The sequence below is a fragment of the Aptenodytes forsteri genome, unplaced genomic scaffold (genome assembly GCF_000699145.1).
Source record: "Aptenodytes forsteri isolate BGI_AS27 unplaced genomic scaffold, ASM69914v1 Scaffold231, whole genome shotgun sequence".
NCBI classification, from domain to species: Eukaryota; Metazoa; Chordata; class Aves; order Sphenisciformes; family Spheniscidae; genus Aptenodytes; species Aptenodytes forsteri.
This window is the reverse complement of record NW_008796046.1, coordinates 479559-492473: the sequence shown is the minus strand read 5'-3', so window position 1 is coordinate 492473 and position 12915 is coordinate 479559. Positions and strand designations below refer to the sequence as shown.

Genomic DNA, 12915 nt, shown 5'->3' with positions numbered 1-12915 from the left:
CACCCCATTAATCCCCCTCCTGCGGGGCCACAGCCCAGCGCTGGGGTGCCCGGGGTGCCGGGCGGGAGGCGAATTCCTACGGGACCGCTCCGAGCGGAGCCGCCGGAGAGACGGAGGGCGCCGGGACCGACCCATGTAGGGCTGTGAGATCCAGGGCGGGCTCCTGACGCGGCCGCGGAGGAAACCAGGCGTCTCTGTGCGCTCGGTGTCATGTACTTCCTAATCCTCCCGGATTCCTCCATCGGGGTGGAGAGGGAGCGGAGGGGAGCTGGACGCCAGCCGGGCTCCTCCGGCGTTCAGCCACCCCGCGGAGCCCCCGCGCCGGCACCGACACCCGCCACGTAGCTCCCCTCCATCGTGTCACCCCAAAACTCATCTTGTCTTTCTTTCCACCCGGGCAGGACATGAGGAAACACGTCATCATGACGCTGCTGGACACGGAGCAGTCCTACGTGGAGTCCTTGCGCACCTTGATGCAGGTAATGCGGCACGGCCGGGGACGTGGCACCCCAAACCACGTCACAGCGTGATCGTCCCTTGCTTGTCACCGTCCCCAGGACCCCAAGTCGGACCCCCAGCCATGGGTGCTCTACCAGCACTGATGCGGCACGGGGATGGATTGGGGACGGGTGGCAGTGGGGATGTTGGGGACAGCAGGACCAGAGATGGGAGTAGCATGGCAATAGGGTCAAGAATGGGGTGTGGGGGTCACCTCTGCCCCCCAAATCAAGCCCGTAACGTTCCTGGTGGGTTTTCACCTGCTGGGTATCGTGTCCCCAAGCCCCTTCCCATGCTTGCCCCCCAAAAGCTCTTCCTCATGTTGCACCCCATCTCCTGGGCTGTTGCTGATGGCCATCCCATGATGGGGGACCCCTTAGACCCCCCGTTCCCATGTCCCCCCATTTTCTGCTCAGCGTCATCACCTGCAGCCATGGGCCAAGGGTTTTTCTCGGTCCTTTTTTTACTGAGCTGGCTCCAACCCCCTTGCAGCAGCCTGGCCGGAGGGTCCACCCCACGTTTCAGATGTTAATGAAGGCGTTTCAGAAGGTTAATGGTGGTCAACGCCCTGGAGACTAGGTCACGCTGGCGTAGGTGTGGGTTGTCCAACCACATCGCTGCAGGTGGAAACACCAAAAAAATCAGAGCTCTGCTCTGCTCGATACGAAGCGGTGCCTGTAGGACATCTGCTGGGCATGTCCAGGAGGGCATGGGGCACCCATCATCCCAACACCCGGCTTCCCCCGTAAATCCCCTGCGAGGATGCCCCCATGGGGGACCCAGATGTGCTCTGCCAGATGTTGCTGCAGGAGGGAAGGACCCTTCGAGGCTGCTTCTAGTGCAGATGTTGGCTTGGAGGGGCAAGAGGACCCTGGCTCTGGAGCTTATTTTGGGGGAAGCTGTACAGGGTTTGGGGTCGGGTGGTGTCCCTGCTGGTCTTGGCATGGACAGAGGCTGTGCCATGGGCTGTGTCCTCCTCTGAGGTGGGACCAGGAGGCTGGTTGGAGAGAGGATGGCTGTGCTGGGGCTCACCGGTTCCCCACTGGAGGGACTGGTGGGACATGGGTGGGAGCCACAGGGCGTTAACGCCTGACCTCTTGCCTGTGGGACACGTCCTGGCACGGTGCAACCAGGGGGCCTGGATTTCGGGGGGGGGGGTCACAGGGCTCCAGACGCCCCCAGCTCCCTGTCTGAGCTGGGACGAGGTGCTTGGATCTATGATGTGGCCCGGTGGCATGTAGCACAGTGGCTACCGGGAACAGGGACCACCTTGGAGCATCATCTTCCAGCCAAGCCAGCTGGTGCATGGGCAAGCCCTGCCTGTGCTCCTCGTGTGCCAAGGCAGGGGCTGTCCCCGTGTTCTTCTTCCCCATCTGGTCCTCGCTCCCCCAATTTCAGAGCAGGTGGGATGCATGGCACAGCCCAGCCCAGCTCCTGCTGGAGGTGTTGGCCACAGTAGGGCAGGTGAGGCACGTTATGAGCCTCAGGAAGGATTTGGCCCTTCTAACTTGAGTTTTCACGAGATACCCACTGTCAGCCTGAGGAACCTCATCCTCGGGGGACGATTCCTCCCTCGCCAGCTTGGATGGAGATGTCCAAAGCAGCTCGAGGTGGGTCCTGTCCTCACCGCTCAGCTCCATGGTCCTCCCAACATCCTGAAGGACACCGGCACCCCATATTGGTTGGGCTGAGGAGAAGGCAAGGCCTGAGAAGACCTTCCTCATCCTGCATCCCTTGCAAATCCAGCTCTCCCGTTCCCGGGGGCACTGCTCCCCTCCGCAGCTCTACCCCACGGGGGGAGGAAAGGGGTTTCGTAGCGGAGCTGCCCACCCAGCCTTGCAGAGGACCTGCTCTTGTCCCACTTTTCCTACTGACCCTGAGCATCGCTCGTTGGCCTATGCCCAAGAGATGCTGATGGCGAGGTGGTCCAGGGCTTGACCTGGTGCCTCCACCCCGCTCAATCCAGCTCCTCCCGGTCCCAAACACCTTAAATCCTGCCGGGAACCCACCGGCTTTTGGATCCCAGGGTCGTGCTGCCGTGATTCCCCAGCTGGGTCAGGCTCTGTAGCAGATGGAGGTGACCAAGGCTCACGACAGCAAAGGTTTGGAGCCTTTCAAGGCCGTGGCTGGGGGACAGAGGACGCTGTGCTTTGGGGGTTCCTCGTGCAGACCTGCCCCACTCCCAGCTCTGCTGTGGGGATGCACTGGGTGGGGTGGGACCCGGGGGGGCCTGGGATGCAAAACCTGCTGGGACCCAACACTGTCTGGTCGCTCTGATGGGCCCCACAACCCAACGTTCACTGGGGGAACCCCCTGCTGCAGGATGCCACCGATCCCCATATTTACAGGGGTTGGAAAATTCATATTGAGGGGGTGGGAAAAGAAATCTGTGCGGACCCCGATGCCTTTTCTTCCCCGCAGGGTTACATGAAGCCGCTGAAGCAGCCGGAGAACTCGCTGTTGTGTGACCCATCGCTGGTGGATGAGATCTTCGACCAGATCCCCGAGCTGCTGGAGCACCACGAGCAGTTCCTGGAGCAGATCCACGACTGCGTGCAGAACTGGCACGAGAAGCAGAAAGTGGGAGACCTCCTCGTGCAGTCGGTAGGTCCTCGCGGGGTGGATTTCCCCCAGGGAACCCAGGCATGCCCGCTCTCGGACATGGTCCCAGCAGGAGAAGTTTTGGAGCAGGAGGCAGGGGAGTGATTAAAGGACGGGCCAAACACGCCTGAGATGGAGAACAGGAGACGATCTCCAGGCCTGCAGTCTGCTTAGCGTAACGGCAGGGTGTTGCGGCGACCGGCTGGGTCTGCAGCTCGGCGTTTCTGCCTCGGGAGCAAAAATGTCAGGGCTGAAAAATCGAGGGGGGCGGGCGGCAGGCGAGCCCTCCCCGCACCAGCCCAGAGCCAGGATTAACCCTTGGGGCAGCTTCTTCCAGGCTTGCCCGGGAGGTCCATGCTGGACCTAGCCCCTTTTCCCCCCCCTTCTTTTCCCCTCCCAGTTCTCCAAGGACGTGCTGGTGAACATCTACTCTGCCTACATCGATAACTTCCTCAATGCCAAGGATGCCGTCAGGATCGCCAAGGAAGCCCGGCCGGCATTCATGAAGTTCCTGGAGGTGGGTTCTGGTTCCTCTCCCCATAGATGCTGGCCGAGGTCCATAGCCACCTGCGAGGCTGCTGGTGGGGCGGGATGGGGGTTAATGGGAGTAAACTGGTAATTTATGGTCAGACCGGGATTTTTTCCCCCCACCTTCTTCTTGGTTTTATTGCAAAGAGGCCAGGTTGGGATGAACCGGAGTCACTCCGGACGGTGTAAAAAAGGAGTCACCCTGAACCCAAATGGGTGTTGCTCCAGGTCCTGGGCTGGTGGCACGCCGGGTCCCTGCTGTGTCCCACCTAACGGGTCCGTCCTTGTCCCCTACCGGTGTTTTGCAGCAAAGCATGCGGGAGAATAAGGAGAAGCAGGCTCTGTCCGACCTGATGATCAAGCCGGTGCAGAGGATCCCACGATACGAGCTGCTGGTGAAGGTGGGTGCCGACAGCCGGGTGCAGGCAGGAGGACGTCTGTGCCGTGCTGGGAGCGGGTGAGACCACGGCTCCTCCTCACCTCCACGTAACGGGAGCTTTTAGGGGTTTCGCGTCTCTCCCGGCCTCTTTTCCCATCCCTTGACACAAAGTTGGTGTCCCCAGGCATGCGCACAGCTCTGCTCTCCTGGGGATGGTCACCCTGAGGACTGTCACCCCGCTGTCCCCCACAGCATGTCCCGACGGGTGTGCAGTCCCCTTCCCCTCCACCCTTCTGCTGGGAGCTTGGACGTGGCAGCGCCATTTTGGGACCAGTCGCACTGCCACCCCCTCCGTGCCTCAGTTTCCCCATGCCAGGGTCACTCTCCCTGGCGCTGAGGCTGGTGGGGATGCGCTTTCATAGAAACAGAAGGGTGTTTGGGTTGGAAGGGACCTTCAAAGGTCATCTAGTCCAACCCCCCTGCCGTGGGCAGGGACATCTTCAACTAGAGCAGGTTGCTCAAAGCCCCGTCCAACCTCACCTTGAGCACTTCCAGTGATGAATTTTGGGCGTCCGTGCAAGGTGATGATGTGCTCTCAGGAGCTGGTGGCCTCTTTAGAGGTGGCAAAGACCAGGCTGGTGGTGGCCAAAGCTCAAGGCTTCGTTTCTTTGCAAAACCGGCCCATAGCCACCTGCGAGGCTGCTGGTGGGGCGGGATGGGGGTTAATGGGAGTAAACTGGTAATTTATGGTCAGACCGGGATTTTTTCCCCCCACCTTCTTGGTTTTATTGCAAAGAGGCCAGGTTGGGATGAACCGGAGTCACTCCGGACGGTGTAAAAAAGGAGTCACCCTGAACCCAAATGGGTGTTGCTCCAGGTCCTGGGCTGGTGGCACGCCGGGTCCCTGCTGTGTCCCACCTAACGGGTCCGTCCTTGTCCCCTACCGGTGTTTTGCAGCAAAGCATGCGGGAGAATAAGGAGAAGCAGGCTCTGTCCGACCTGATGATCAAGCCGGTGCAGAGGATCCCACGATACGAGCTGCTGGTGAAGGTGGGTGCCGACAGCCGGGTGCAGGCAGGAGGACGTCTGTGCCGTGCTGGGAGCGGGTGAGACCACGGCTCCTCCTCACCTCCACGTAACGGGAGCTTTTAGGGGTTTCGCGTCTCTCCCGGCCTCTTTTCCCATCCCTTGACACAAAGTTGGTGTCCCCAGGCATGCGCACGGCTCTGCTCTCCTGGGGATGGTCACCCTGAGGACTGTCACCCCGCTGTCCCCCACAGCATGTCCCGACGGGTGTGCAGTCCCCTTCCCCTCCACCCTTCTGCTGGGAGCTTGGACGTGGCAGCGCCATTTTGGGACCAGTCGCACTGCCACCCCCTCCGTGCCTCAGTTTCCCCATGCCAGGGTCACTCTCCCTGGCGCTGAGGCTGGTGGGGATGCGCTTTCATAGAATCACAGAAGGGTTTGGGTTGGAAGGGACCTTCAAAGGTCATCTAGTCCAACCCCCCTGCCGTGGGCAGGGACATCTTCAACTAGAGCAGGTTGCTCAAAGCCCCGTCCAACCTCACCTTGAGCACTTCCAGTGATGAATTTTGGGCGTCCGTGCAAGGTGATGATGTGCTCTCAGGAGCTGGTGGCCTCTTTAGAGGTGGCAAAGACCAGGCTGGTGGTGGCCAAAGCTCAAGGCTTCGTTTCTTTGCAAAACCTTTCCTGCATGGGGCTGGTTTCCATCCCCAACAGCCAGAGCAGCGCGGTAAGGGCTTTTACTTGGGGATGTCTTGGCATCGCCGATGCCCAGGCTTTGCCCGTGGTGACGTCTGGGCTGTGTCCCCGTGGTAGGACCTGCTGAAGCACACGCCAGAGGACCACCCCGACCACCCTTTCCTTATCGACGCCCAGCGCAACATCAAGCAAGTGGCCGAGAGGATCAACAAGGGCATGAAGAGCGCAGAGGAGGTGGAGAGGAATGCCCGGATCGTGCAGGAGATCGAGTCCCACATCGAAGGGATGGAGGACGTACGTACGGGGGTCTTACACGGGATCGGTCTTTCCTTCTCCCCAAAATGCAACCATTTCTGTTCTGTCTGGGTCACCCCAGGCTGGGCCACTTGTTTTCTTCTCCGGGTCCTGCTTTCCCCATCATCACTTGGCTTTGGTGGGCTCCTGGGGGTTTGGGAAGGGGTTGGGGTGCCAGTTCTGAGCCGGGGGGTTGCAGGGGCAGGGACGAAGCCCACAAGGGTCCCCCCCGGGGCTCCCCACTCATGATCCTCCTTGTCCCCACAGCTCCAGGCCCCGCTCCGCAGGTTCCTGCGTCAGGAGATGGTCGTGGAAGTGGTAAGAGCGGGGTGGTCCCTTGTCGCCATCAGGGCCATGGGACCGCACACCGGATGGGGCAGTGGGAGGCTATGATTGCGGGTCATGGGATGCCTGTGTGCCCATGAGAGGCTACAGATGGGTGGATGGATGGATGGATGGATGGATGGATGGATGGAAGCTGCATCAGGGGAGGTTCAAATTGGACATTAGGAAAAGGTTCTTCACTGAGAGGGTGGTCAGTCACTGGAACAGGCTCCCGGGGAAGGGGTCACGGCACCGAGCCTGTCAGAGTTCAAGAAGTGTTGGATGATGCTCTTAGTCATATGGTTTAGGTAGTCCTGCAAGGAGCGGGGAGTTGGACTCGATGATCCTTATGGGTCCCTTCCAACTCGAGATATTCTATGATTCTATGATTTTATAAGGATGGACGGATGGATGGATGGATGGATGGATGGATGGATGGATGGAAGGAAGGAAGATTGGACAGATGGATGGATGGGTGGACATAAGGATGGGTGGATGGAAGGATGGACAGATGGATGGATGGATGGATGGAAGGAAGGAAGATTGGACAGATGGATGGATGGGTGGACATAAGGATGGGTGGATGGAAGGATGGACAGATGGATGGATGACAGATCGATGGGGCAATATAAAATTCCCCAAGTATATGGGGGAAGATGGGTTTGGGAGCAGGCAGGAGGCAGGGAGAGCCTGCAGCAGCCCCAGGCCGGGGGTGGATAGGGAGGCTGGAGGCTGGAGACCGCATGGTGTCCTGGTGAGCCCATGCCTGGTGTTCCCATGGCCCTGGTGCTTCCCTCCGAGTGGGACCCTGTGCCTTTGCCCACACAGCCGTTTCACCCACCTTTCACCATCACGAGGACACGGCCGGTCCCCGTGCGGACAGTGGCATGGGACCCGTCCCACCCCGCAGCCTCCCTGTGCCAAGGCAGCACATGGGGAAACTGAGGCAGGGACCGCTCCCAGCGCTGGCAGCAGGGGTGGGCTGGCCGTTAACCCCTTGGTGTCTCCCACCACTCTGCAGAAGGCGGTGGGTGGGAAGAAGGACCGCTCCTTCTTCCTCTTCACGGACCTGCTGGTGTGCACGACATTGAAGCGCAAGTCGGGCTCCCTCCGCCGCAGCTCCATGAGCCTGTGAGTACCACCCGGGGGACACCCACCGCCATTAACCCACGGCGTTAGGGCCATCCCCACCAGCTGGGCTGTCTTTAGGGTGCAGCTCAGCCATCCCCCCTCAACCTCGCAGGTACACGGCGGCCAGCGTGATCGACACCGCCAGCAAGTACAAACTGCTCTGGAAGCTGCCGCTGGAGGACGTGGACATCGTCAAAGGTCTGTCACTGCCTGCTGGAGTGTCCCGTCCCACCCCAAAACCCATCGCTGACCCCTGGCTGGCGGGGAGAAGGTTCCTCTGTGCAGTGCCAGGGAGGAAGGGGTTAACGCCATGCGCATGTTCCCACACAGGTGCCTCGCAAGCCACCAACCGGGAGAGCATCCAGAAAAGCATCTGCCGCCTGGATGAAGACCTCAGCACGTTGGGGCAAGTCAGCAAGCTGTCGGAGACCCTCAGCTTCCCCCACCAGGTATGGGGATGGTGGCCCTGGTGCTGTCCCCTGGCTGGACACATTCCCCGTGGGACCACCCGGGATGTCCTCAGCGGGAGGGAGAACCTGTGGAAGGGCTGGTGGCCATGAGTGTCCTCAAAGGACCCAGGTGCCACCAGCCCTAAAGCCACAAGGCGGGTTGGGGCAGCTTCTGAAGGATGCTTGGGGATGCACAGGGTCAGCGTCACATGGTGGCCCTGGTGCTGTCCCCCGGCCAGACACCTTCCCCAGGGGACCAACTGGGATCTCCTTGGCGGGAAGGAGAGCCTGTGGAAGGGCTGGTGGCCATGAGTGTCCTCTAAGGGCCCAGATGTCACCAGCCCCAAAGCCACAGTGGGGTTGGGACAGCCTCTGAAGAATGCTAGGGGATGGGTGGGGGCATCATGAGGCATGTGGCTGGTGGTGGCTCATCCCTGAGAGCTGAAGCGTTGTCCCCGTCCCCAGAGCCTGGACGACGTGATCAAGGACCTGATGGCCGCCATCCACCGGGAGCTGGCGGAGAAGCAATCCCTGTCCTTCAGCATGGCCTTCCCCCCCAACAAGGTGGAGCTCAGCACCACCAAAGCTGACGGCACCGAGTCCTTCATCTTTGAGTTCCCCAACCCCGACGCCCGGCTCGGCTTTGAGCAAGCCTTCGAGGATGCCAAGAAGAAGCTGGGTAACACCAGGGACCGGGGAGGTGGACACGGTGGTGGGCTTGGCATCACGCCCCCACTTTGGTAGACCCCTTTTCTCCATCACTTCTTCATCCTCCAATTTGATTTTCCCAGCTTCCAGCAAAAACTGCCTGGACCCGGAGTTCCTCAAGGCCATCCCCATCATGAAGACACGGAGCGGGATGCAGGTACTCGGTGGCTGGATTCAAGCATCCCACAGGAGCGGTGGTCCTCTCCATCCTGGTGGGCTTGCTGCCGGATGCCGAGAGCTCCTGCGTCATTCCCAAATGACCCAACTCATCCCATCTTTTGCTCCCTTGCAGTTTTCTTGTGCTTCTCCCAGCCACGGCAGCCCGGAAAGCTCCCACGAGGTTTGGGTTTGCAACAGCGATGGTTACGTGGGGCAGGTTTGTTTGCTCAGCATCCGTAAGGAGCCCACGGTAGAGGCGTGCATCGCCGTCTGCTCCGCCAGGATCCTCTGCATCGCCTCCGTGCCCGGTCTCAAGCGGGCGTATAGGTAGGACATTCCCACCGGCACCGCGGAGCCGGCGGGCACGGGGCGATGCTGGAGCTGCTTCTTTCCCCCCTCCCCTCGTCGCGGCAGGGAGCGTGCCGAGCCAGTGGGCAGCCCCTCCTCGGAGCCGATGCCGGCGCAGCCGGAGGATGCGGGGCCGCAGCCGTGCCTGCACATCTCCATCTCGGGTTCATCGCTGGAGCTCTCGGAGCCGGTCGACGGCGGCAACAGGGAGCTGGTGCCCTTCGATAGCGATGACACGGATGACGAGTCCTCGCCCAGTCCCTCGGGGACGCTGCAGAGCCAAGCCAGCCACTCCACCATCTCCTCCAGCTTCGGGAGTGAGTCCCTGCTTAGCGAAAAACCACTTCTTTGCCCCAAAAATCACAGAATCACAGAATGGTTTGGGTTGGAAGGGACCTCTAAAGGTCATCTAGTCCAACCCCCCTGCCGTGGGCAGGGACATCTTCAACTAGATCAGGTTGCTCAGAGCCCCGTCCAACCTGACCTGGAATGTTTCCAGGGATGGGGCATCCACCACCTCTCTGGGCAACCTGGGCCAGGTTGTTTCACCACCCTCAGCGTAAAAAAGTTCTTCCTTCTATCTAGTCTGAACCTACCTTCTTTTAGTTTAAAACCATTCCCCCTTTGGCCTATTGCTACAGGCCCTACTAAGATGATGGGCAGCTCCATCGTTTTGCCCACTCTGCCTTGTGTTCCTCAGGGAATTCCACAGCTGGAGGCTTTTGAGCCAAGGAAATCCTGGGAAAAGAGATGTTGCGGGGCATCAGCCCAGCCCCGTGGTGCTGGGATGGGGCTGGTGGCTTTGGGTAAAAGCTGGTGGGTTTGGGGCTCAGCATCCCTACGTCCTCCCCCGGGCTTGACATCGCAAGGGGACCCATGGTCTCTTCCCCGTCACTTTGGTGGGTGTCGGGTGGTCGTGGTCTGACCCATTCCTTCCTTCTTCTCCTCCTCCTTCGCAGATGAAGAGATACCGAGCTGCAAGGAGGCAACGGCAGAGACGACGAGCTCAGAGGAAGAGCAAGAGCCCAGCTTCATGCCCATCACCAGCACCTACGGCCAAAACCGGCACGGCGAGAGCCCCACAGACGGGCGAGCCCTGCGCCGCTCCAGCCGCGGCTCCTTCACCCGGGGCAGCCTCGAGGACCTCCTCAGCCTTGACCCTGAAGCCCATCAGAGCTCCATGTGGTTGGGCACCGAGGATGGCTGGTACGTCCCCAGGATGGGGGGACACACACACGTGGGGCGGACCCCGATCCCGGGTGAGCCTCAAGCTTTGCTCTTCTCCCGCAGCATCCATGTGTACCAGTCCTCGGACAACATCCGTAACAGGAAGAACAGCATGAAGATGCAACATGCCGCTGCCGTCATGTGCATCTTGTAAGCGGGGAAGAAGATTTTCGGCTCCGGCATGTCCACAGTGAGGTGGTTTGGGGTGGCTGAGTGGGGCTCTGCGACCGGTTGTCCAAGGGTTTTTCTCCCCACAGGTACCTGGATAATCAGGTTTTCGTGTCGTTGGCCAACGGGGAGCTCGTTGCGTACCAGCGGGAGGCAGGTGAGGCCGGATCGGGGCCATCAAAGGGCGCTGGGGGGGTTAAATGCAGCCCCAAAGCGGCAGCTGTTGGGTGGGTGCTTGGGCAGCCCTCCAGGGAAGGATGCTCAGGGTGCCGGCGGCTTCTCTGCCTCCATGGGAAGGGAAAGGACATCCCTCAAGCGATGCTGGAGACCCCAAAATCAGAGCCAGGTGGAGGCGTGCATCCTCCTCCTGGTCCCCGCCTGCCGCCGGCATCCCCTGGGGACATCAGCTCACGTCTCCTCTAACGGGAGACCTGGAGATGGGCGTCTCCAGCCACCGTATCCCATCGGCCGGGTCAAGATGGGGTTTTTTGGGGATGCTTTAACTACCCACCCGCTCCCACCACCCTCACAGGCCGCTTCTGGGACCCGCAAAACTCCAAATCCCTCTCCCTGGGCTCGCCAGGGAGCCCCATCACCAAGATGGTGGCGGTGGCGGGGAAGCTCTGGTGCGGCTGCCAAAACCGGGTCATCGTCCTCAACACCGCCACGTTGGCGCAAGAGGTACCGTGGGCGAGGGCGGGAGGTCGGAGGGACGATGATGGGCATTGGTGGCATCATTAGTGGCATCGCTGTGGCTCTGTCACCCGCAGCACACGCTCCAGGTGGGACAGGACGGCGGGCGCAGCGTCACCTGCATGGTGAGCGCGGGGACCGGCGTGTGGGTCGCGCTGCAGAGCAGCGCCCAGGTCCGGCTTTACCACGCCACCAGCTACGAGCAGTTGGCCGAAGCGGATATCACCCCCCCGGTACACAAGATGCTCGCCGGTAAGTCCCACCGGTGGCAGATCTCCGGTGGGTGCCCGTCGCTGTCTCCAGTGGGTACGCGTGCCCGTCGTCTGCCTTGAAAATGCGATGCCCCGCAGCATCCAGCGCTGGGAAATTTAGTATCTCCTGCATCCCAACCAGCGTCGGGGAAGGAGACCCGACTTGTCACGCTCATGGGGTTCGTCCTCAGTGTTATGCAGCTGCATAATCCCATGCAGAAACAGGGCATCCCCTGGGCATCAGCATAATCCTACAGGGTAACGGGGAATCCCCTGGATGGCTTCATAATCCCACGCAGGAATAGGGCAGCCCCCGGGTGGCTGCATAATCCCACATGGAAATAGGGCAGCTCCTGGGTTGGATGCATAATCCCACGCAGGAATAGGGCAGCCCCTGGGCATCTGCATAATCCCACGGGGAAACAGAGCAACCCCTGGGTGCCTTCGTAATCCCATGAGTTAATATGGCAGCCCCTGGGTGGCTGCATAATCCCACGTGGAAATAGGGCAGCCCCTGAGTGGATGCGTAATCCCGTGCAGGAACAGGGCAGCCCGTGGGCGAGTGCACAGTCCCACGTAGAAATAGGGCAGCCCTTGGGGCAGCTGCATAATCCCATGGGGTAATAGAACAGCCCCTGGGTGGCTTCATAATCCCACACAGAAACAGGGCAGCCCCTCGGTGGCTGCGGTGGCTTCATAATCCCACGCAGAAACAGGGCAGCCCCTCGGTGGCTGCATAATCCCATGCGGAAATCAGGCGGCCCCTGCGCAGCTGCATAATCCCACGGGGAAATAGGGCAGCCCCTGGGCAGCTGCATAATCTCATCAGGTAATAGGGCATACCCTGGGTTGCTGCATAATCCCACGTGGAAATAGGGAAACCCCTGGGCAGCTGCATAATCCCACGGGGTAATAGGGAATCCCCTGAATGGCTTCATAATCCCATGTGGGAATAGGGCAGCCCTTGGGTAACTGCATAATCCCATGGGGAAATCAGGCAGCCCGATCTGGCAGCACCCAAGGGTGCCTTATACCAGCCAGGGGGGTTGTGGGGTCCCTTCCCCGCGTCCCACATCCCCCGGATACCCCTGGGAACGGAGACCGGTGGCATGGGTGGGGTTCACAGCCCCGTGCCAGGCAGGGAGGGACGCTGACGGCTGGGGTGCTCGACAGGCTCGGATGCCATTATCCGGCAGCACAAGGCAGCCTGCCTGCGGATCACGGCTCTCCTGGTGTGCAAGGACTTGCTGTGGATCGGGACCAGCGCCGGCGTGGTGCTGACCCTCGCCGTCTCGGCCAAGGCGGCCCCGGCGTTGGTGGGGCTCTCCCCGGGTCACACTGGCCACGTCCGCTTCCTCACCGCCATCGAGCTGCCCGACGGCTTCGACGTCCTCTTCCCATTGCCGAGGGAGATGGGTAGGTGGGATGATTGGGG

General features: G+C 60.8%; 1 protein-coding gene across 1 annotated transcript in view; it reads left to right on the top strand.

Annotated features, from left to right (window-relative positions):
* The window catches only part of ARHGEF17 (Rho guanine nucleotide exchange factor 17), a 45595-nt gene that overhangs the window by 31863 nt on the left and 817 nt on the right, over nt 1–12915 (top strand). Inside the window, 19 exon segments of the mRNA XM_009286149.2 lie at nt 402–479; nt 2920–3102; nt 3500–3616; nt 3936–4028; nt 5846–6022; nt 6290–6340; nt 7368–7477; nt 7590–7675; nt 7808–7926; nt 8392–8605; nt 8718–8791; nt 8927–9120; nt 9208–9458; nt 10101–10347; nt 10432–10518; nt 10626–10693; nt 11069–11217; nt 11307–11481; nt 12654–12896. Coding sequence (XP_009284424.2) covers nt 402–479; nt 2920–3102; nt 3500–3616; nt 3936–4028; nt 5846–6022; nt 6290–6340; nt 7368–7477; nt 7590–7675; nt 7808–7926; nt 8392–8605; nt 8718–8791; nt 8927–9120; nt 9208–9458; nt 10101–10347; nt 10432–10518; nt 10626–10693; nt 11069–11217; nt 11307–11481; nt 12654–12896 — 2716 coding nt within the window.